The sequence below is a fragment of the Cyanistes caeruleus genome, chromosome 15 (assembly GCF_971803275.1).
Source record: "Cyanistes caeruleus chromosome 15, bCyaCae1.hap1.1, whole genome shotgun sequence".
In the NCBI taxonomy this organism is placed as follows: Eukaryota; Metazoa; Chordata; class Aves; order Passeriformes; family Paridae; genus Cyanistes; species Cyanistes caeruleus.
This window is the reverse complement of record NC_141715.1, coordinates 1,268,283-1,290,618: the sequence shown is the minus strand read 5'-3', so window position 1 is coordinate 1,290,618 and position 22,336 is coordinate 1,268,283. Positions and strand designations below refer to the sequence as shown.

At 48.6% G+C, this 22,336-nt stretch overlaps 6 protein-coding genes across 17 annotated transcripts in view; 3 read left to right on the top strand and 3 right to left on the bottom strand.

Moving 5' to 3' along the window:
• PWWP2A (PWWP domain containing 2A) overlaps positions 1-15,438 on the bottom strand; it is a 55,544-nt gene extending 40,106 nt beyond the window's left edge. The window contains exons 1-5 of one of the 3 annotated variants that reach the window (XM_086852048.1): positions 14,838-14,865; positions 14,480-14,635; positions 13,379-13,702; positions 9,064-9,192; positions 8,928-8,961 (exon numbers count right to left, since the gene is read on the bottom strand). The gene's annotated coding sequence lies outside the window, so the exon portion shown is untranslated. Of the gene's footprint in view, positions 1-8,927; positions 8,962-9,063; positions 9,193-13,378; positions 13,703-14,479; positions 14,636-14,837 lie in introns of all 3 variants that reach the window. The other 2 variants (XM_086852049.1, XM_086852050.1) reach the window with 2 other exon arrangements.
• Positions 144-15,012, bottom strand: C1QTNF2 (C1q and TNF related 2). 8 transcript variants are annotated; one of them, XM_086852056.1, is made up of 9 exons: positions 14,838-14,923; positions 14,541-14,635; positions 13,379-13,702; positions 9,064-9,192; positions 8,928-8,961; positions 5,160-7,483; positions 4,510-4,668; positions 2,254-2,501; positions 144-1,087 (listed from the first exon to the last, which is right to left on the bottom strand). In XM_086852056.1, the coding sequence occupies exons 8-9, from the start codon at positions 2,492-2,494 to the stop codon at positions 474-476; spliced, it is 855 nt and encodes a 284-aa protein (XP_086708182.1). In that variant the 5' UTR covers positions 2,495-2,501; positions 4,510-4,668; positions 5,160-7,483; positions 8,928-8,961; positions 9,064-9,192; positions 13,379-13,702; positions 14,541-14,635; positions 14,838-14,923; the 3' UTR covers positions 144-473. The 8 variants fall into 8 exon arrangements, with proteins under 8 accessions (XP_086708182.1, XP_086708179.1, XP_086708180.1 ...); XM_086852053.1 differs by lacking the exon at positions 4,510-4,668; XM_086852054.1 differs by lacking the exon at positions 4,510-4,668 and having other exon boundaries at positions 14,480-14,635; positions 14,838-14,863.
• Positions 9,615-14,061, top strand: GDF9 (growth differentiation factor 9). 2 transcript variants are annotated; one of them, XM_023936317.2, is made up of 2 exons: positions 9,615-10,224; positions 11,278-14,061. In XM_023936317.2, exons 1-2 carry the CDS (start codon positions 9,801-9,803, stop codon positions 12,195-12,197), a joined length of 1,344 nt encoding a protein of 447 aa, XP_023792085.2. In that variant the 5' UTR covers positions 9,615-9,800; the 3' UTR covers positions 12,198-14,061. The 2 variants fall into 2 exon arrangements, with proteins under 2 accessions (XP_023792085.2, XP_023792083.2); XM_023936315.2 differs by having other exon boundaries at positions 11,275-14,061.
• Positions 14,985-15,729, top strand: UQCRQ (ubiquinol-cytochrome c reductase complex III subunit VII). The gene is made up of 2 exons (XM_023936325.2): positions 14,985-15,138; positions 15,496-15,729. Exons 1-2 carry the CDS (start codon positions 14,985-14,987, stop codon positions 15,588-15,590), a joined length of 249 nt encoding a protein of 82 aa, XP_023792093.2. The 3' UTR covers positions 15,591-15,729.
• Positions 15,730-18,736: 3,007 nt separating this feature from the next.
• AFF4 (ALF transcription elongation factor 4) overlaps positions 18,737-22,336 on the bottom strand; it is a 49,477-nt gene continuing 45,877 nt past the window's right edge. The window contains exons 22-23 of one of the 2 annotated variants that reach the window (XM_086852045.1): positions 22,181-22,247; positions 18,737-19,300 (exon numbers count right to left, since the gene is read on the bottom strand). In XM_086852045.1, coding sequence (XP_086708171.1) covers positions 22,222-22,247 — 26 coding nt within the window. In that variant the 3' untranslated portion in view covers positions 18,737-19,300; positions 22,181-22,221. Of the gene's footprint in view, positions 19,301-21,948; positions 22,028-22,180; positions 22,248-22,336 lie in introns of those variants that run through there. The other variant, XM_086852046.1, reaches the window with a different exon arrangement.
• On the top strand, positions 19,935-21,862 carry LEAP2 (liver enriched antimicrobial peptide 2). Its single transcript, XM_023936331.2, has 3 exons — positions 19,935-20,020; positions 20,433-20,572; positions 21,527-21,862. Exons 1-3 carry the CDS (start codon positions 19,964-19,966, stop codon positions 21,561-21,563), a joined length of 234 nt encoding a protein of 77 aa, XP_023792099.1. The 5' UTR covers positions 19,935-19,963; the 3' UTR covers positions 21,564-21,862.

Here is a 22,336-nt window from a genome sequence, read left to right as displayed (position 1 = left end):
GGGACTTCTACAACTCCAGCTGACAAATTCCTGACTCTGAGCTGGCTGGCAAAGCCCAATTCCGTTACAGGGATTGTGCTGGGGTGTAGGGGAGGAGGCCCAGTGACACAATCTCCAGCATCAATGGCATTTCCCTGCTCAGCTTTAGGAAAATGGTGGTTTCCATGCTTTATTATAACAATGCAATAACCAAAGCATTCTTCACCAGTATTTGAGTTACATGTCCGTGGGATGTTGGAATAATAATGGAATATATAAGGGTGGCTTTGGGAGACTTCATGAGGCTGCTGTAAACCTGGTACCCTGTGGGTTTGATGGCATCAAGGAAGTCTGAATAGCCCATACAGGCTGCAATCAACTGATAATCCCATAGGCAAATGTGGAATCATCTGATAATCCCAGACATGTCCCATGTAAGGCCACACTTTGCTGGATTGAGGCCCATTTCCCATTTTTTCCCATAGTTTCTCATCCTACACTTCGTTGAGATAATCTTGGTCAGGATAAATCAAGAATCCAGTAAATAAGCTGTCTGTCCAGTAGGGATCATAAAAGAGCCCATTTTGCTCTGAGTAAAAGATTTGCAGCCACACCTCATCCTCCTCCTTCAGCGCCAGGACGGTAGATCCAGAGGCCACGTCGTGGTTCCCGGTGTTGGCATCAAAAGTCTTGATCCGGTACTGGCCATTGTGGACCAGGCCAATGGCCAAGTGCTTGTTGGCCAAAGTGATGTCGTAGGTGAAGTAGTAAATCCCTGGGATGCTGCAGATGAACTTCCCGCTGGAAGCGTTGTAATGTCCCCCCTCGTTCATCAGGATCCTGTCAAACTTGATGGGCAGCCTCTCCCGGGGGTAGCTCTTGGACACGGCCACGGAGAAGGCAGATTTGGCCTTGCTGGCGCTGCAGCTGCAGGGTCCTGGCAGCCCAGGGTCACCCCTGCTCCCTTTGGGCCCTTTCTTCCCCGGGGCCCCGTTTTTCCCGGGATTTCCCTTTAAACCCTTGGGCCCCCGGGGCCCTGCCTTGCCAATGGCTCCTGCTTTCCCCTTCGGGCCTGGCTTGCCGGGGTTTCCTGTTCTGCCCTGGGGACCTGGAAGACAAATGATCTCAATTTTTCTTATCACTTTTGAGGGAAAGAGTTGATACAGCAGGAGGAAGGGGGATAGAGCAGTGCAGCAGGGATTTCATTTAGCAGGAAGACATTGCTGGTGTGAGAATCCAAATGAAATCCCAGCAGGGGCTGGACATCTATCTGGGACAACTCCCCAGCCAGGGTAGGCAGGGAGTTGGTGTGGTAACAGTAGAACTCTGTCCTTTTCAAGGACGAAAATTCTGATTCCGTTATCTGGCTCACTTGAGAAGAAGGAGGAATTAAAGAACAAGCTTTAAATGTTTGGGTTTTACAGATTGGGGCAGGTTTGTGAAGTTTTCAGAGCCTCACTTTGAGCAGGTGAGTATTTTAATCTCGTGTCTTTTTTTGTTTGGGTGGGGGTTTTTCGTTGATTTTGCTCTTTTTTTTTTTTTTTTTTTTTTTTTTTTTTCTCCATGAAACTGTTTTAAAACAAGGTAAAAGTAAATCTAGAGACGGTAAAAAGCCCAGCTCAGCCCAGCTCGGGGGATGAACCAGCAAACACCAGGGGCAGGGGCTGCCTTGAGATGGGAAGGGGGTTGGGCTGGCAGCGATTCTGGCTCGGTGGTATCTGATACGAGCAATATCAGAGGATTTATGCAGTGTCTCTTGTCCTGCTGTAGCAAGAGCAGATTGAAAGGCAGCTGTGGCTGGAAATGTGCTCTGCAGACTGCCGGTGTGGGGAGGGCTGGCTGGCGTTGCTGAGGCAGGAGTGCTCTCTAGCGAGGCAGGGGGAAAGCGCTGCTCCTCCCGGCCCCGCCGGGATCCCGAGCCCCGCCTCGCCTCTGCTTGCTCCGGGTTGTGGCCAGCACTGTCCCGTTACACTCTCCGGGACTGCAGCCGAGCCTGCCCTTTCTCACGGGGCTCCGCTTTTCCTGCGAGCGGAGCCAGAGACCAGCTCCTCGTGTCCTCTGGAGAGCCCTGCTCAGCCTAGGGCGAACCTGACCATCACAAAATGAAGCCAACAGAGACTGCGGGCAGCTCTCAGGACGCGATGTGCCAGTGGAACCCCTTGGAGAGGGACACCGGGGATTCCCGGAGGAGTTTCCCATCAGGTGGAGCTGTGAAGGGGCTGTCGCACCACAGCTTCCACCTTTCCACTCTTCTGCTGAGCACCTCTCTCTTACCTTCGTCGCCGTGCTCGCCCTTGTCCCCGTCCTGGCCGTCCTTGCCATCCTTGCCTGGGAAGCCCATCCTGCCCACGGTGCCGGGAGCCCCGGGCAGGCCGGGGGGCCCGGGGGGTCCGGGGGGCCCGGGCAGGCTGCAGGCCAGCTGGGCACCCTCCTGCAGCTCCCGCTTGGCAAAGCCGCCCAGGATGTGGTTTGCCACACAGGGCACGGTCCAGAGGAGCAGCACGGCAGAGATCATGGTGCACCTGTGGGGAGGAGATGGGATTTGGGAGCTGGGTGGGCACCGCTGGCATGGGCTGGTGCAGAAACTTGCAGGAAAATGGGAGATTATTTGGCTTGTCTTGGCAGGGCGGGGGAGCTGTTTGCTTCGGTGTGATGTGATTCCAAGGACTTGGCTCACAGAGTTTTCTAGGTCAGACCAATATTTTTATCAAACTAACTCCTCTCCAGGTCTGTACCTGTGGCCATCCCTCATTTTGTTTTGCTGCCTGAGTCTCTTTTCCCCCAAAACACCGGGAGCAATGGCAGAGGAGGGCAGAAAGGAGCTGCTTGGGACCAGGGGAGTGGAAGAAGAAGAAGGGGTTTGGTGTGAACATCCCCAGCATGACCTGCCCGTGGTTGGGTCACTGGGGTTTCCTCAAAGCACAAAGCCCATCGTGTGATGCAGGGCAGGGCTCAGAAGAGAGGCTGGGCAGGCTTTGGGCCAGGCCTTAGTGCTTTTTGCCTGTCCCAGATGAGTCTCATCCCCTTCCCCACTGCAGCTCATCTTTAGCAGCTCCCCAGTAGTGTTACGTGGAAATAAGATGCTTAAAGCACTGGCTAAATTCCATGTTAGCCTTAGCTCTCATCCTGCTCTCAGCTCCTGAGGGGTGGAAATGCATATTTAGATGCTCCAAATCCAGCCAGCTGATCCTACATATTTATGCACAGTGGGAGCCCCCAGTTCTGTGATATTATAATTAAGAACAAGCAGAGAGGACAGGGAAATGCAAACCAGATCCAGGGCTGGATTTGGCTGCTAAGCCCTTTGGTTCTCCACCTCTGATTTGCTGCTGCTGAAAGGCGTTGGTTTAATGGACTTGTGAGATGGAAAACATCACACAGTGTTCATGTGGAAAGCTGAATGAAGGCTTCTGAGCTCATGGAAATGGAAACAAAATGCCTGTGGAGCAGGAGATCACAAGGAAAGCTGCATCCCTGCTTCTCAGGAACCCCTCCAAAGGGGCAGAGAAGTGAGAGGCGTCTGGAGGTAGATGACAGGCACAAGCTGTGGCAGGGAAAAACTGTGGTTGTGGAGCATAACCTGGAGAAAAGCTGGGAATGCCTCGTGTGGAGAAGAAATGTGCAAGAAGAAGCAGAGGGTGGAAGGGCAGTTCCTCCTCTGAAAGTTTCTTACCATAATTCTGTTACCTTGAGACAACCCAGCTCGTTGACCTGATGGGATAAAAACTGGCAAACAGAATCTCCCGAGGTTGGGAGGTCTGTGGAACCAGCACTTGGATAAACAGGGACTGGCATGACTCCAGAGCTGGTGCTAATTAACAGCTCCCCAAGAAAGCTTCATGCCATATCCCAGAGACATGTGTGGGATGCAAAGCACCACCACATCCACAAGAGCATCTATAAATAACCTCTTCAAGAAATCTTCTTGAAAGAGAACAAGTCTCATGCTGTTCCACCTTAAAAGGAAAATTGTTCCTCGATGTAGAAGGCCTGACGAGCTCCAAAAAGCAAATTGGAAGCAGATCAGCATCTCCCCTCTCCGTGGTATGGGCAGCCAGCCCGGCACAGGAGGCTGTGCAGCAGCAGGGCTGATTTTCCAATGACATTTTAACCAATGGCTTTGTCACCAGGGTTAGGGACCTTTGGGCCATGACCAATGCCTGTTGTGCATTAAAGAAGTGTTTCTGTAAGAAAAGATCCTGCCTGAAAGAGTCAGGATCAGCTGTACTTTCTGCTGCTTCCAGGGCAGCTGGGCTGAAATCCCACAGGAAAATCCCTGAGGGTTGCCAGATGCAGGGTTTGGTGGCACATACAGGTTGGATGGTGATTTTTTTGGCCAGTGAAGCCACCCTGTGCCATGTGGTGGTGGGAATAGGAACAGGGGGAATTGCTGCTTGGAGGGAGGCAGGAGCAGGATGAGGGGACCCAGCAGTGAGAGAACACCATGACTTTCTTTTCTATTTCCTTTCAATATTTGAGGCTTTCTCAAACAAAATATCCATCTTTCTGCTTCACAATTTCCTAGTGTACCTCAAGGTTTCTTGTAATCTTCAAGAGAATCGTTATCCCCATGAGTCTAATTCTGAGCTCTGGAGACTGCCCTGCAGCGTCCCCGGCTGGAAGCAGAAGGAGCCCTCGGGTGCAAGGCTGATTTGGGTAAAATCGAGTGTGACAGCAGTGACAGAACACCTGAAATGGATAGATTTGAAATGGTAGGTGATAGGAGGAGCTAGGGAAGTCCTTACACCAACAGGGGTTTGATTTGTTCCCTGCTGTTGCACAAAGCAAGGCAAAGGAGGGAAGGCAAAGGATGCACCTTCTGTCCTGAACCTGCAGTGCTCTCTTGGCTTCAGGCACCGGGAATTCCTGTGCCAAACTTTCCCTAGTCTGGAGCAGAAACACCAGGAATTCCTGTGCCAAATCTTCCCTAGCCCCGAGCTCAAACCCTCTCGCAGCTGCCCAGTGCAGGGACGGGCTGAAGGAGGTGGGAACTCCCAGCAAAACTGAGAAATGTTTTGCTCATGGTGTTATTTCTTTAACTGGCAACTGTTGCCTTTACAGATTCCTGTGCAGGCTTTGGAAACCTGAGTGCTCCAGCGACTCAGACCTTATTTGGGAAGTTTTCAAAGTTAAGGTTAAGAGGAGAGAGAGGAAAGAAAAGGAAAAGTGGGTCTACTCACCAGCCTGATCTCCTCCTCAGTGAGATCCTGACAGGCACTGGCAGCCCCCAGGGCTTCAGGCAGATGTTTTGCTGCAGATCCCACAGCGATCCCCACCCCTGCCACAGCAGGTCCTGGGAGGGCTGTGCAGGATTGACTTTGGTCCTTTTTATTCCTGTTTTACTTCTTCTTGTGCGTAGTTTGAGCTCCCTGCAGCAGCTCCACTTTGGCTCCACGTTGCCAAAGGCATATTTTTATTATTGTGTAATGGATCTGTGCCTCTTCCTCGGTCACGTGGCACGGGAACAGATTTTTACACACATGTGGCTGGAAAGCTCTTGATGCTTGGGGAGCTTTTCTGTCTCTCCCTCTCCCCTGCAGTCCTGGAGGAAAGGCTCAGGGGCTGCCTGGATCATTTCTGACTGATGTTGCCCCTCTATGCTGTAGTCACTGCCCACACAAACAGGGAATGGGTAACACTGATCCAGCTGGGGAACAATTTTGACTCTTTATCAGAGCATTAAAGGGAAGAAAATAATGTCTTAGGGGTGGGAACTCACTTGATTCACTCCAGGCTTGAATTTAAGGACAAAGTCATAAAGCAGCAGCTCTGCAAATACAAATTTGTACCTCAGCACTTCTTCAGGCTGATGTGCACTACAACATTCAACTTTGTCATAGGGATAGCAGGGCAGGAATGCTTCTGTCTTGGGAAAGCTTGGAAAGTCTTGTTTGAAGCTTGGAAAGTAGTTACAACCTCCCAACAATTGTTCCAGGTAAGGCAGGAACTGCAGGAGCAGCAGCTGAGGTTGGAACAGGATGCTCTGGGATGCTGCAGGGTTGGGATTGACCAGACTCAGCTTTGGTTGTGGGTTCCTGCTCTGGCCCCACCAGGATCCTGCACGGGATGTGGGACAGGCATGTGCCTGGTGGCAGGGCTCCAAACCCTGCCCTGCAGCCAGTAAATCCTTCCTGCTCAGTGCAGAACATCAGCTGATCAGGAGAATGCTGGAATTGTCATTCCTTGCTCTGCCCAAATTCATCCTTCTCAGAGCTGCTGTGGTTTATTTTTAAGCTTTCCCCTGTGCTTGCTTTTGGCACTTGGTGGGAACAGATCTAACCTAAAAATGAAGTCTGTACACAGTTGGCTTTGTGAGCTGGGGCCAGTTTAGATGCTCCTGGGAGGATTTGGAACATTTGGCTGAAGAAGCACAGGGCTGTTTCTGTGCTGTGCTGACAGTCCCACAGGGCTCCTGCAGAGCCAGTGTCCCAGCCCCCTGACACTGAACAACCTCCAGGAGAACAACCCCCCTTCCCAGCTTTGCATTTCCCTGGGAAAAGGGCTGTTCTAGACAAGCTGGCTCACCTCTGGCACCGGGGTGAGCACAGCTGGGACAGACACTGCTCCAAGGGCTGCTCTGGATTTTGGTCAGGTAGAAATTCTCACTTCTCACCCGTTTCCATAAGGTTTGTGAGAACCCAGCTCTCCTGCTGGGCCCCTCTGCCTGGGTGTGAGCCAAAAGGCTCCAGGCACTGCATGTGAAACAGGAAACCAGGTGAAAGCTTCCCGTGGGCTTTGCTGCGGTGCCAGTTGGATGGGCCTGGGAAGCCACAGCAGTTTCCTCAGACACTGATGGTGTGGAAAAGGAAAAGCTCACTCCTCTGCTGATCCTGCTCTTACTCCATGGCGTCTGTGCTTTGGGATGGGTGTGACATGGTCCAGGGATGAGAGGACACTTGGACACACAGCAATCCTGTCAGGCAGCTCCAGGCAGGAGCAGGGAATTCACAGTTCAGGGTGTTTTTGTGCCCAGCATGGGGAAGGCAGTGAGAGCCTGATCTAGTTCAGCAGCATGGAGAGAAACTGCTGGGAAGCTCCTGCCAGGCAGATGGAAAATCTGTCTGCGCTGCATGGCCAGGCCAGGCTCCACTGGGGTCCCAGACAGCTCTGCTGAAATCACTTGGCAGCACAATCGGTTAAATAAACAAACTGCACAGACTCAGAGCAGCCTGGGACTCGTGCTCAGTGCTTTTTGTGTCAGTGAGACACTGCAAGGGATGTTACAGCAGATCTTGCCTCCTCTGTGCTGTGACTCCTGTGGTGTCCCCAGGGAAGGGGGGCTGGCTCAGGGACAGGTGTGGGCTGGGGGTGCAGTCCCTGCTCGATGCTGTGCCTGCAGTGGGGGTGCAACAACTCAAACAGTGCCCTGCTTGAAAAGCTGTCAGTGTGGAGAAAAAGTTCACTGCTGCTTTTGGGGTGAATAATGCTAAAACCAGCCTGACACATGGATCCTAAAGCTCAGCATTCTGAGAGTGAGATGAAAACGTGGCAGATGATAAAGTGCCTGATAAAGGAACAAACAAGTGATGTTGTTGACACCTTCCCCAAAGCTGCTGAGCTGGCACAGCTGGCCCAGACACATCTGATAGCCCAGGCCCACTTTTGAACAGAGGGTTTTCCAACACACTCTTCTTGGAGAGTGTGTGGAGATTCCTTCCTGGAGTGGGGACACCCCTCAAGGCCAGAAATTTGCCCAGACCTTGGTCTGGATGAGTAACACCATTCTCTAGTTAATATTTTTTTTCTCTCTTTAGTATAATTGCCTTAATATAACTGCTTTAATAGAAATGTTTCAATTTTGCTTCAAAAATAGTGCACTGACTATACTAGCAGTTCTGGCTGCCCATACTAGGTAGCAAATAATTCTGTTTAAGGCCTTTTTTGTCTTATCATTAGCATGATAAATCATTGATTTCTATATAAATATATCTGGTTTACCATTCTTAACCCTGCAGGACAAAGTCACCTAAAAGTTCAATCACCCTTTGCTGTTGCTGTGCACGTGCTGTGGGGGAGAAGTGAGTGCCTAAATGTGGGTGACCATCAGTTCCCAGCCCAGGACAGGGCTGTGTCCCAGCCTGGAAGGATTTCCCGTTTTACCTTCTGAGCACTCACTGGTTTCATTGTTAGGTACTGACCTTGCAGCCACGACTTTGTAACCAAATAAAATGATTCAGCAAATGCCAGAAGAGCTGAAATTCACCCTGAGGCTGGAGACAGCCTAAAACCCAGCAATAACAATGGGAGTGTGCCTCACCAAAGATGAGTGTCAGTGCTTTGGGGTTTTGGGGAAGATACTAATGGGAAGGAAGAAGCATTTTTCCACCCAACAGGCCTCCAGTCTTACTGTGGATTGGTGATTTGAGTAATTTTTATTGCCCTGCATAAAAGCAGTTTGAAAGTCTGTAAGCAGCCTACAGAGAGTGATTGTCCCTCTCCAAAAGCCCCCATAAAAATGAGTCAAAACCCTGTTTAAACTTAAAGGATGCCCTTGAGACCACTAGCTCTGCTTAGGAGCTGCAGCCCTGACCCATTAAGATAAAAATAAATAGAGCTTATTTTGGGAAGACGGAAGTGGGAACCAGCCCAATCACCAGTGAGCCACTGCCAGCACTGAGCAGATGCTGTGTAAAGCTTGGGGTTGTTGCTTTTTGTTCCATATACCTTCTTTTAATAATTCAAAATAAATTTGGTAAATTCTGTAATTCAAAGTAAATTCAGCAACCTTTTTGACTTGCCACAATTAGCCCTTGCCTTCATACTTAGTAACATTTGGTTACCAAGACAAGAAGGGATTTCTGAAAATGCCTTGTATTTCCCAATTATAAAAAACCTCCAGTCCCCCTGCTCTGGAGTCTGCAGCACCAGACTGCACCTTCACCACATCCAATAATAATGTAAAATAAACAAGACACCAACAAAACGAGAAACGATTTCTCTACTCCTACCTTAAAGCCACAACTGAACCCCATGGTGGAGATCCTGCAAGAAGGACCAGAAGTGTTATTTTATTTAGGAGCAATGAAAAAATTTCTGAAAAAAGTAACTCACAGCTGGTGTACAGCAGGTGACCTCAAACCTCACCTCAGCAGCAAACAGGGCAGATAACACCAGCAGGCTCTCCATTTTTCACAATTTTTGATTCTTAAGGGCTTTCTTTACTCTCCAACTTTTAAACAAGAGCTTGTCAGACAGGAAAATACACCAGGGAAGCTGAAAGAGAAAGCAACAAGCTTGGCAAACTCAGTTTTCCACTGCAACACACCAAGGCAAGAGGAAGAACATCTAACATAACCCCTAAATTAAGCTACCTGTAAGATACTCTCAAAGCAGCCTCAAACCTTCTTCCTTAACAAAACCCACAGCTTTATACCCAGTGAGGGACTGGGTTGTTCAGCTAAGAGCTGGTGAAAACAACTACACCAGCACATAGAGAAAGGCCAAAGGCTAAGAGCAGTAATATTTAGCTTCATATATTCCTGCAAGTAAAGCAGGATTAATTAGACCAGGCAACACGAGCGCATCCCCAGCTCCCTCTGCGGGCTGGCACTCGCTCCAGCCTGTAATTTCCCATGTGAAAAAGGTTAATTCAGAATTAGTATCTCTTTATAATAAGCTTTCAGGGCCAAGGCTTAGCGCAACTGCAATGAACCTGTGGTTTCAGGGGCCAGCTGCAGACCTTTCTCTTTGTTTCCTAATCAGAAAGAAACCTCCTTCACATTCCGCAGCTGCAGCCTATATAAGGGATGTGGCTCAAGCACTCTCGTTTTTCCTTGAATACTTGATGGGAGGTATTTTCCTCATCTGCAGCCCTCAGGAGCATGGGGAGCCCTTGGAGGATTTGTGTTTGTTTGTACTGCTGCTTGTCCTGGCTCTCGGCAGGCACCCAGCGCTCCCCTGGCTCCAGGGGCCGGGGGGGCTCTGAGGATGTCCCGGGGTTTTTGGCAGCTCCCGAGGATGCTGCCAGGCAGCTGAGCGCGGTGCTGCAGCTGCCGCAGGGTGCGGGAGCAGCCCATGCCCTGCTGCCCCCGCTGCTCAGGGTGCTGCGCGACCGCGGCCCCCGGGGCTGGCAGAGCGAGGAGCCGCGGCTGCAGCCGGACTCCAGGGCGCTGCGGTACATGAAGAGGCTGTACAGGCTGTCTGCCACCAGGGACGGCATCCCCAAGGAGCAGCGGGGCCGCCTCTATAACACGGTGCGGCTCTTCACGCCGTGCTGGGAATGCGAGCACCGCGGCCAGGGGAAAGGTAGGTGTGCAGGGCCGGGAAGGTTACACCGGGTTTCTGTGTGTTCTGTGCCGGCAGCACGCGATAAAAATACCTCCTTTCTTTAGAGCTGTTGCTATTTTAGTTCTGGAGGCTGTTCCCCTAAGCTGTGGGAGTTTTTCATAGCCTACTTCTCACTGAATGGCATTAGGCACAGACTTCACAGGCTGGGGAACACCACACAAATGGTATGTACAAGACACGTCGATGCTTTGGGCTGACTCATCTCCTCATGAGTCAGAAAAAGCCACAAGCGGATCTAAGTGAAGCAAGAAAACTGGAAAAAGTGTTGAGGCACCACGGGCAGCACATTTCCTTCTACAGCCCACCTTGGTTTTGCTTTTTTCAAAAAAAACCACAGCACTGGTATGAGACTTGTACCAAAGTGCCAGAACCCACTGCCAGAGTCTCTTCTCCTTGCCTGGTATGTTTGCTAGAGAAGAATCGCGACCAAAAGCTGAAGGGAAGAGTAGAATTGCTCACAAGTCAGGCTCAGAATGGGACAGTTGGGCACCCTGTAACTTACGGTGCTTCCATGGCTTTCTTAAATGTGGGCTGATAACAACAACAGTACCTAGAAATCGTTGGCTGTTAATCCTGCTGAGGTGGCCTGAGTTCTCCTGACTCAGGTTTTTCACTAGAAAGACAGATAAACACAAGCATTGCACTGCTGCACAGGAACAGCCCTTTGAGATGGAGTTCATGGTTTGTGTCATCTGGAGTGTTTAGTCCCTGTTACCCCATACCAGCACTGAAGAGACAATGGCTGGCTTACTCCTGTGCCAGCTCTTTTAAAGAAATGAATCCTAATAACTGAGAAAATCGGGGTTTTTCTTCTATTTGTTTTAATCTCTTAATTTTTCACTCTCAGACCCCTGACCAAAGCAAAAATTTCACATAGTGTATGTAAGGGAGGGCATCTAAATTGCTTTCTTCTGCTGAATAATTTTTACTTATCCACTACAACAGTATTTATGTCTAGATTGAAAAATAAGACATATTAACACTACAGGAATCTGTTTCCTTTCCCAGGAGATGTTCACTCGGTGGATTTACTCTTCAACTTGGATCGTATTACTGCTCTGGAGCACATACTCAAGTCTGTCTTGCTCTATTCCTTCGACACATCTGTTCCCATTTCCTCTTCCATTACCTGCATATGCCATTTATCCCTTAAGGAATATGATTTTTCCAGCCAAGTTTGTCCTGGCATTTCCCACTCTCTAGCTTTTAGCCTGCACTTTGACGTTAGGAAACGCAAATGGGTGGAGATGGATGTGACTTCTTTCCTCCAGCCCCTGATTGCTATGAACAGGAGGAATGTCCATATGGCTCTGAACTTCACTTGTCTGATGGGTGACCCACAACGGAGCACGGGAAATGCTGTTAATGTGACACTGGTTCCCCCTTCCCTTCTGCTGTATCTGAATGACACCAGTGAGCAGGCTTATCACCGGGGGAGCTCACTGGGGCACGGCAGGAAAAGCAGCAGCCCGCTTGCGGCTCCTCCGAAGGGTGACAGAGGACAAGGCAGTCGCCGGGGCAAAAGGGCCTCTCGCCAGCGAAGGAACAAGAACCCAGCCTCAGCCGCTTCTCCTCATAACCTGGGCGAGTACCTGAAGCAGTTCGCGTTCCCTCAGCACGAGTGCGAGCTGCACAACTTTCGCCTGAGCTTCAGCCAGCTGCACTGGGACCACTGGATCATCGCCCCGCACAGGTACAGCCCGCAGTTCTGCCGGGGGGACTGTCCCCGCGCCCTGGGCCACCGCTACGGCTCCCCGGTGCACACCATGGTGCAGACCCTCATCAACGAGCGGCTGGACCCGTCAGTGCCGCGGCCCTCGTGCGTGCCGGCCGCCTACAGCCCCCTCAGCGTGCTGACCATCGAGCCCGACGGCTCCATCGCCTACAAGGAGTACGAGGACATGATCGCCACCAAGTGCACCTGCCGGTAGCGGGGACTGGGCTTCGCTCCGCCCTGGGGTTTATTTGCGTTTATTTGCACTCTCAAATGCGGGTTTTAATTTTGCACTCTCGAGATCCGTAGCTACGATCGACTGAGCGGCGTTGCTGTAGCTCCGGGAGCTGGGATTTAGCACAGAGTTAGCAGAAGGGGTTCACATCAGAGCACTGATTTTTGTACTCACTCAGCCTTTCTGGAATGTGCAGTTAAATGTAAATAGTGTCTTTTTATTGGGAGAATTTTGCATTTAAAATGGGGAAAAGGTTTCAACTACTAAATGTCTATTTTTAAGCTGCTTTATTACAGATTAAAAAAGAGAAATAAATGGCTATCACACATACCCTAACACACAGTGCCTGCTACTCTGCCTCTACAGAAACCTTGTGTGTGGCATCTCCAGCAATGACTAGGAAGAGAAGAAAGTCCATAATGTCAGAATTATTTATTCAGTTTTTCATTCTTTCCCTACCACATCCCAGCTCTTCCAAGCAGGATGACAAAACCCTTCCTCACAGCTCTAGAAAGTTACCAGGTTGTTTTCTGCTTTTCTTCTGTTACACTATTTGGGCTTTCTCAGCTAAAAGAAGGGTAAGAATTAAAGGACAGCTGTGGGTAATTTGTGAACACTTAAGGCACTATTTTGGTAACAACTGGCATCAGGTGAAGCTCCCTCGATTCAAGAACGAGGAGCAGCTGTCCATGGGGTGAGGGCAGAGGATTGTCCACTGGGGCCACGCTGCCACTGGTTTCTGAAGTAGGAAGAATTGTTTAAAAAGCTGAATCCCCAAAACTGGCTTCTAAAAGCCTTAAATGTGTGGATGTAAGTGTTGTTCAATGGGTTTAACATTTGGAAATGTGGGGCCACAGTTTTGTTTCCTCTCACAATGAAACTGTAGGTAACTAGTGCCTCAACTCTAGATGCTTTCACACTAAGTTTTTACTGTAAGTGATTTATTGTGATTTATCTTCTCCTCCTAGACTTGGGGTTCATACACAAAACTTCTCAGCTTTAGTGGGGATTTTTCTTGTTTGTTTGTGTGTTTGTTAATTAGAGGCTGTGGAGCAGCACTATCTTGTAAAACTCGTTCAGAACATCCTTCAACATTGACTTGCTAATGGATTAATAAATAAATGCTGTAACTTTGTGCACTCAGCCACCCAACCAGCCCTTACCTTAGGTCCTGAGCAATTTCAGAGGCTGGGAATTCAGCCTGGCAGGTCAGGGACTGCTCCTGAGCGTTTGCTGTCACTGAACCCACAGATGTCAGGGTGTCTGGGGAGCCCCTGGAGGTGCAACAGGCACAAATCTGCCCTAAAAGTGAGGATCCTGCTCCAGGTTTCAGTCTCTAACTGCTGAAATCAAAGCGGTTGACACCAAAAGCTCAAAACAGAATCCTGGTGTCTCATAAAACCATCCTGGTCCCAGCACTGGGTGAGAGTTTGGATTGTGTCACTGCTGCTCATCCCTTCAAACTCTGGGAATTTGGCTTTGCTCACCTGCCAGAGAAGAAAATACATGGAATTGTTTCCTGAGACATAATTAGAAATCCTTCTAATTATGGTGAAATGTCTAATGTAATCCAATAATCCTAATATATTCTAATATTCCATTAATGGGATAATATTTAATGTAGACTAATATTTCCAATAATATATTAAACATGCATTCTATATTGTAATAATTCTAATAATGTTGAATCTATCTAATACATTCTAATAATAATTCCAACAATGTTGAAGAGGTTTAACATATTCTAACAAATCTTATTGCATAAACAATATATTGTAATAGTAGTTTAAATAATGGGAAATGTCTAATATATCATAATGATCCAAATAAAGCTGAAAATGTTGAATGCAGTCTAATAATTCTATTATAATTCAAATAATGTTGAAAATGTCTAATGTTCTAACCATTCTCAACTATTCTAATAATTCCAGTAATGCTAAATATGCCTAATAATTCTAATAGCTTCTAATAATTTCAATTATATGGAAGGTGATTAATTATATTATAGTAATTCTAATAATTATCCATTAATGTGGAAGCTGATATTATAATTCTAATATATTCTAATTATAATTGAAATAATGTTGAAGATCTTGAATATATTCTATAATACTTTAAATAAGTTTGATGTCAAATATAGTCTATAATTCGAATAACATGGAATATGTCTAATAATTATAATAGACGATCAATCATTCCAGTAATAACGAAGATCTCTAATATAGTTTCATAGTAATTTCAATTATGTAGTAGACGTCTCATACATTCTAATAATAGCTCCACTATTTACGATGCTCATTGCGGGGGTGGGTGTAGATATTTAACCTTTAAAAGCCTTTTCCAGCGCTAACTATTCCATAATTCCACGGTTTTCTGCTTCAGACGCTGCCGCTGTTCATGGGAACTCCACAATCGCCACACTAAAGTGGATTTTTTAATCCGTTATTTATTTTTGGCGGGTTTTCCGCGCTGAGGCGCCGCCCCCCCCTCCCCTCATGGCGCAGGTGCCCCCCCCCTCCCCTCAGGGCAGGGCCCGTTTATGGCGCACATCATTTATCACAAATGGCGTTCACAAATGTGCGCTCACAACGCGCTTTAGTAGCACCGTGATTTATCACACACCTATCTCACCGCCTCCACCGTTCGTTACAAGCGGAAAGCGCGGCCCGCGCTGCTCCGGAAGGGAAGGCGTTCGCCGAGGCAGTTCCGGGGCGGGCGGCGGCCATTGCGCGGTGACCATCGCGCCGTGACCGAGGGGACACCGCGGCCATGGGGAAGCACTTCGGGAACCTGGCGCGGGTGCGCCATGTCATCACCTACAGCCTGTCGCCCTTCGAGCAGCGCGCCTTCCCCAGTGTCGTGTCCCACGGCGTCCCCAACGTGGGCCGCCGCTTCACCTCCCAGGTGTTGAAGGTGGTGCCCCGTGAGTACAGCAGGGATTCCCTCTTCTTTGTACCTCCTTCGTAGTGTAAATCTGGGGAGAGGGAGTATTGGGGCGGGGGGTGTGGGATGTTGTTTTGTCGCAGGAGGTAGGTGCAGTGTCGGTGTTCTCATATTGTGAAATCCCCTTATTCCAGTGTCTCCTCCCTGCAGTGTCCTTCTAGAGGTGTCCCCTCACTGTATTTATTGTGAATGCCCCCTTAGTGCAGTGTCCCCTCACTGCATTATCCCCTTAGAGCAGTGTTCCCTCCTTCCACTGTCCCTGTATGGAATGTCCCTTTCTAGCAGTGTCCCCTCACTGCGGTGTCCCCTGACTGTGCCTGTCCTCTGTCCCTGCCAGCCCTGGCCATCGCTTACCTCATTTATTCCTGGGGGACGCAGGAGTTCGAGCGGCTCAAGAGGAAGAACCCGGCTGACTACAACCACGAGCAGTGACCAGAGCACCACCAGTGACCACGAGCAGTGACCTCGTGGCTCCCGAGCTCCCTGGGGACCTGCTGTGCTTGTTCCCATGGTCGGAGGGGATTAACAGGGAGATAAGCCTTGGCTAATAAAGTGTAACTTTGCCCCATGATTCTGTGTGAAATCTGTCTTGAGCTGTTTGAGGTGAGGAGCATCAAATCCCTTGTCTGGTTCTCTCTGTACAGGCAGATAATCAGGCTGAAGTTCCATGTTCTCGGATGTTTTTATCTTAGAGCACTTCCAGCCTTCATAATTCCTTCTTTGAAACATTCCTCAATATTAAGTGCAGCAAGGGCTGGTTTGACATTGTTCCTTGTCCCTTTATTTTTCCCATCATTGGCTGCCGCTTTTCCTCCAGCCTTGAGATCTGTGAAACACAAACACTCCCTGGTTTGGTATTGATTAAAGCTGGATGGGCTGGCTGGTGGCTTGGGATTTGGGATGGACCCTGACCTCTGGCCAGAGGCTCGCTCTTCACGGGAGCCCTGGGCAGAAGATGAAGGGGAACAGGTACAGGCTGCACCAGGAGAGGTTTCATCTCTGTGTAACAAAGGAATTTTTCCCAGTGAGAACAATCAGTCCCTGGAACAGCCTGGGGCTTTCAGGAGGTGACTGGACGGGGTGCCAGGTAACCTCCTCTGGGCTCCCTTCCCACCAACACCTGCACCAGCTGATCTGCCAAGGTCCCTTCCAACCTGGGCTGTTCTCTGATCCTGTGATTCTAATTACCTAGTTATACTAATGTTAATTGGGTGATTAACTACACTCTGATATCTGATTAGAGTAAGAGGCTGCATTAGAACCTTCTTGAAAACTGCTGGGAGAAGCAAGTCTATTTAATGCCTGAAGATGATTAAAAAATCAGCTGCTGGTAATAAAGTTGCTTAAATATGTGACAAATTCAGCTGGTGTCTCTGAGTGTAGAAACACCTTCACTGTTGGAAGCTCAGTGACATCTGACCGGTTCCTTTATCCTAATTTTTTTCTCCCAGTGCTCCACTGACTGCCTCCTGCTCCCGCCCCATGCAGAGCAACACGTTGGTGTTCCTGCTATGCTATTCCTGTAGCTGTCCTGGGAGTTTATCTTATCTGCAGGGCAGAAATGACGTTTCCCTCTGTGTTTCCCTGTGTGCTCGGGGCTAGGCTGTCAGGAAGACAATGATGCTCAGGCTCTCACTTCAGGAAGCTGGGGCAATGCAATTTTTATAGCTCACTGCTGGAGTATTTTGGGGCTCACTCAGAGCACGTGAGGCTGAGCTCAGCCTCTTGTGTTTCCTCCAAGCACAGCCTGAGGTTGGCAGAAGTAGCAATAAAATCAGTCAGCCAGTGCTCCCAAGTGGTGCCAGAAATATTCTGTGCTTAACTGCATTTTGGGTCACTGGTACTTTCTAGGCAGCTTAAGCAAGTGGGGAGCAGCAAACTGGCTGCTGTGGCTGTGAGCTGGCAGAGGTGCATAGAGGCAGATTTATCCCAGAAGAGACCTCAAAGCTCATCCCATTCCACCCCTGCCATGGGCAGGGACACCTTCCACTATCCCAGGTGGCTCCAAGCCCTGTCCACCCTGGCCTTGGACACTACCAGGCATCCAGGGGCAGCCACAGCTTCTCTGGGAAACCACAGGGCCTCACAGGATCAATTCCTTCCCAATATCCCATCTAGCCCTGCCCTCTGGCAGTGCAAAGCCATTCCCCCTTGTCTGTCACTGTGTGCCTGTACAGAAGTACAGGTGTTCCATTCAGAACGTGGGGTCCTGCTCACGGTGCCTCCGGGAGCCGCAGGGCTGGGTGGCCTCAGTGACAGCCCCTGTGCAGCTCTGCCTTGGCAGCTCTGGCACCGAGTGTGCTCCTGGCAGCTCTGGCACCGAGTGTGCTCCCAGCAGCTCTGCCCGGGGTTCTCAGGAGGTCCCTGCTCCTGCCCGCAGACGGCTGAACCGTGCCTGGCCCGGGGGCCAGACTAACGCAAACAGAGGGGCAGCGGCACCGCGGGCACGCGCCGGCCCGGGGCAGGGTCAGCACGGAGGGACAGGCTCAGTGCCAGAGGGCAGGGACAGCACAGAGGGACAGGCTCAGTGCCAGAGGGCAGGGGCAGCATGGAGCTGCTCCACCAGCTGCTGCTGCTACCTGTCCTGCCATCCCAAACCTTCCCAGCCAACCTCCACCTCACATGCAGGCCCCATTCCCAGCTGGGATGGCTCCTGACAGACCTGTGGCACTGGGAGTTCGATCCATGGGCATTTCAGAATCTGAACAAGGTGCTTGAAAAGTTTTCACTCATTTATTTCTGTTCTCCTTTGGGTAATTATTAGAAATTGAGCAACATTCTGTGTTTCTTTTCTCACAGCTCTGCTGTGGCATCTTACTGGCCTGCAGGAATTGTGGGCATGGAAAGGACCAGCTCAGTTATACTCTTTTTTCCCCCAGTTCCTTGTACAGAGCAGTTTGCTGCCTGGCAGGGATAGTCTCATGCTATTAGTGACCCAGAAGGACAGCCAACAATTCTGATATATCATCACAAAGTACCAGCCTAGAAAGGCTGAGAGAGGATGACTTACAGAGGGCTCTGCTGCTCTTCCAAATCCTGTGCTTCATGGAAAAAGTCAGGGCTCCTGCTGCTGCCTTGGTCTCCTTTGTGTTCTACACTAGTGCCTGATGGAAACAGCAGAAATTAAAACTCAGATGCATGAAAAGGAAGGACTCTATGGGAAAAGCAATTGAAAAATTTCCAGCCAAATATAAACTTTTTAAGTTCAGCTACTTGTCTGCCATGATTTACTGTCCCATTTCCTTCCCTTAAGAACCAAGGTGAAATTATGAAAATTTTGCTTCCTCCTCCCAGAGAAGCAAAACAAATAGGGCAGAGGAAGGTGTGTAAGAACCATCCTAGGATGGGAATGATCAAATAGTGGTTGTAGACTGTGCTGGGAAGGTTTTTCTTTTAATCACAGTGAAATTTGGGCTAAGGACTAATCATCTGACATCACAGCATTATCTTAATCTAAGTCATTTGCCCTCCACGCTGGCACTTGTGCCTTCATATTAAGCAATCAGAGAAATGGAGCCTGTGAGATCCAGATCTGTATTTACAATTTAGCTAAAACACAGTTCATTACACACTTGTTACTTTATGAAGTATTTACTTGAATTAAAAGTGTGTTCCAAAACCCGCACACAGTGACACAAGTTGGGATTCTCTGTGTCACTCTGCAATCTCACGTCTTGACCTGGCAGATATGGGGCATGTGGGACAGATGTGGGAGCCAGACAGAAGCACAGCGTGGTTTGGGTTGGAAAGACCCTTAAAACTCCTGCAGTTTCCCCAACCTTCACCAGCCCAGGTTGCTCCAAGCCCCATCCAACAGGATCCACACAATCCCACAGGTGAGGAGCATGAGACACAAACACTGGGACAAGCACAAGCGTGTGAGCAGAGGGGAGGGGAGGGGAGAGGCACCAGCTCTGCTCACACTGTTCTCTGCTGCTGCAATCTCACTCCACAATGGAAAAACTGAAGCTTCCTCTCGATGACAAAGAGCCCCTTCCACCCCCATGGGTGCTGCTGCCACTTCTGGAAGCCTGGTGGTGAATGACACAGCTTGGGGGCAGAGATGGCTCATCCAGGGCAACCACAGTCTGCACATGGAGCTCCTCAGCTCCAGACAAGCCCTGGGCAGCCTCTTCCATTATCTGCAGAGAGATGATTATCTTTGACACCTTTGGATTCCTGGGGGAAGAGCTCTGTGAGTTATCACATATTTTACATTCCCAAACCCAGCTGGAAAGTGTTACACCTGCTTTTTGAGCACTGTGTGCCTGGAAATAAAGGTTAAGCAACTTCCTTACGGTTCTTTCATGTACCAAGAGTGAGAAACAAATCAAAAGCACAATTCTCTACTCCAAATCAGCTTTGCAAGACAACCCTTACCCTGGTTGGCTAACTCAGAGCTACAGAAGTTAAATTAGGCTTTTGAGCTTGACCATAATAATTAGGCCACCCCCCCCTTTTGCTTACAAATAAACCATGGAGTTCTGGTAACATCTTAGGTGGGCTTTAAAAAAAGGAACAGTTGGCACAAGGGGTCAGCACAACTGACCAGACAAAGTACAAGTGGAAGGGGAGTAAATCATTAGCTTGAGAAAGGCCTTGAACCAGATCACTGCAGCACATGTAGACTTAGCAATTCCCTCTTGCTCCAAAGCGAACTTTGGTCCTGTAATAACTGGCAGCTGATGGAATGATAAGAGAATGAAGTCTATAAAAATGTAGCTGAAAGCCTGGGAAGTCCTGACTGGAGCTCTTTGTGCCTCCTCTGCCCACAGCTGCTCCAAGTGACAGCTCCCGCTGGGAAGATGCACTGGTGGAAAGTGATGGCAGCCCTTCTGCTCTGCTCACTGCTGCTCAGCCAGGTAAACTGAGATCATACTGAAATAAATATTTAAAGGGCTAATTCAAAGGACAGGCAGTCCATAAAAGCTCTTATGATTTGGATGGACAACTGGTAGGAGTTAAGAGGTGAGAGCAGGGCTTTTGAGAGGATTCAGCATCATAAAAATGTGGAGTTACTGCCTAATGAATACTGGGCTACTCTGAGCCATGGCTCAGCCATTCATTCTGCCTTCAGTCCCAAGGAGATTAAAACCATCATTAATTTTGCTAGACATTTCTTTGGGGTTGGGCTGCAAGCAGTGCTTTACCCAGAGGGTAAAACCAAAAAGATCTCAAGCGCTTCACTCAAAATGAAGACCGCTGACCTCAGCAGCAGAAGAGGGCCGTGCTGCAGCTGCCACGAGTCCTGACGGTCACCCTGCTCTGTTCCAGACCCACGGCGTGTCCCTGGCCCTGGGCCAGCCCCGCAGTCCCCGGCAGCGGAGGATGACGCCCTTCTGGAGAGGAGTGTCCCTGAGACCCATCGGAGCCTCGTGCAGGGACAACAGCGAGTGCCTCACCATGCTCTGCAGGTAACCACGCTCAGCGTGCTGGCGTGCACTTCCCACCCGGCCTCATCCAAACCGCAGCCAGAGGTCACTTTGTGCACAGAAAAAGATACCAGGAATAGGGATGGGGCAACGGACTCAGACTCTTTAGTAAGCAGAGCAAACAGAGCAGAGTCCAGGTCTCCCAAGTGCCAGTCCTGGTCCTTTCACTGCAACCCCAAATAACCTGGCTGGGCAAAGAGAACAGAGGGCTCCAGACAGCTTTTAGCAAACTTACAGACCTTCCCATTAATGCTTCCTTTTAAAAGAAATTATTTTTTTCCTTTTAAAAGAAAAATTTTCCTTAATGAAAAGTGGAAAAACCTGTATTAATGTCTTAATATTTATATTAATAATTACCCTAAATTAATCACTTTAAGGTGATTATTTAAGCTCATAGTTTAAAAAGCAACTATGATATCGAAAGCTATTTAGTTCTCATTAGACATGAGCAAATTGTTCAACTACATATAAATTGATTAGTTAAAATCATTACTTAATGACTGAAACATAATTTTGTATGGCACCTGTTATAGACATACACTAGCACTCAGAGACAGGATAGAAAATAGTCATTTTCTACTATATGTAATAGCAGTAATGGATAAATATAAACTATTATTAATGAATGTAGTATATCCTATCATTAATGAATATTGTTATAAATAAGCTTATATAATATATAAAATATAATTTATTTTATATTATATATAAGATATATAATTATAATATAGTTATAAAATTATATAATAAATTATTAGGATAAGTAAACAGAAGAGGGTGGTTGGGCTGCTGTTGTGTTTGGAATTCTGATGGAAATCAAAGACCAACAAATGACTCAAGACTATGGGGAACACAGTGTGCCTGATCCAGCACTGCTGGTACCTGGCAGGGGCAGCCCCAGCCCTCGGTGCCTCACGATGGTTTCTTTTCCCCCAGGAAAAATCGCTGCCTCCTCTCCACGGCCTCAGCGTGAGCTGGCACCAAGCACAGCCTGCACTGTTACTGCTGACCATGCTCCACGCACTTGGGATGTATTTATTGACTGCTCAGGAGCTGGAAGGGCCTCGAGCAATCAGGGTATTTAATATTTCTGTCACATGTGCTGATAAAAGGACTTCAAGGAGCTCCAGAGCATCTCCTCCCACAGCCATGCCTCAGGAGGCCTCTGGCCAAGCTCAATAAAGGGGCTCTGCATCTCCTCCTCGTTTGGTTTTTTTGTAATGCTTTCTATTATTTATTTGAAGGTGTGAATTAAAATATATATTCAGCAAAGCAGCTTGGTTTTCCTTGTATCTTGAGCAAAGTGGATGGTGAGCACAGAGCTGGGGCTGAGTTCCAGCCAGACTCTGGACATTTATCCTTCCCCTGGCAAGAGCATAAAGTAGATCAGGCCCCATCTCCTCCCAGTCCAGCTCTTATCAGTCCTCAGATAAAGGCCTGTTGGAAAGAGGGAGCCAAACTGATAATACTGATAGCAATTCCAATATCCCAAATATATTCAGCGATAAGTGCAATGAGAACTATTTACTTTTAATTTCTTCTAATCAAATTTACTTAAATACATGTCCTAGACTGACTTTTGCCACTGACCTTATCTCCTGTCTTAAAATGAATTGATTGAAATGCTGTTTTCATGTGTTGGATGTCAACTTGGAGGCTGAAAGACAAAAAAAAAACATCAACAAGTCTGGACACACACACTGGATGCTACTTTTCTTTTGTTTCACAGAGCAATAGGATTAAGGA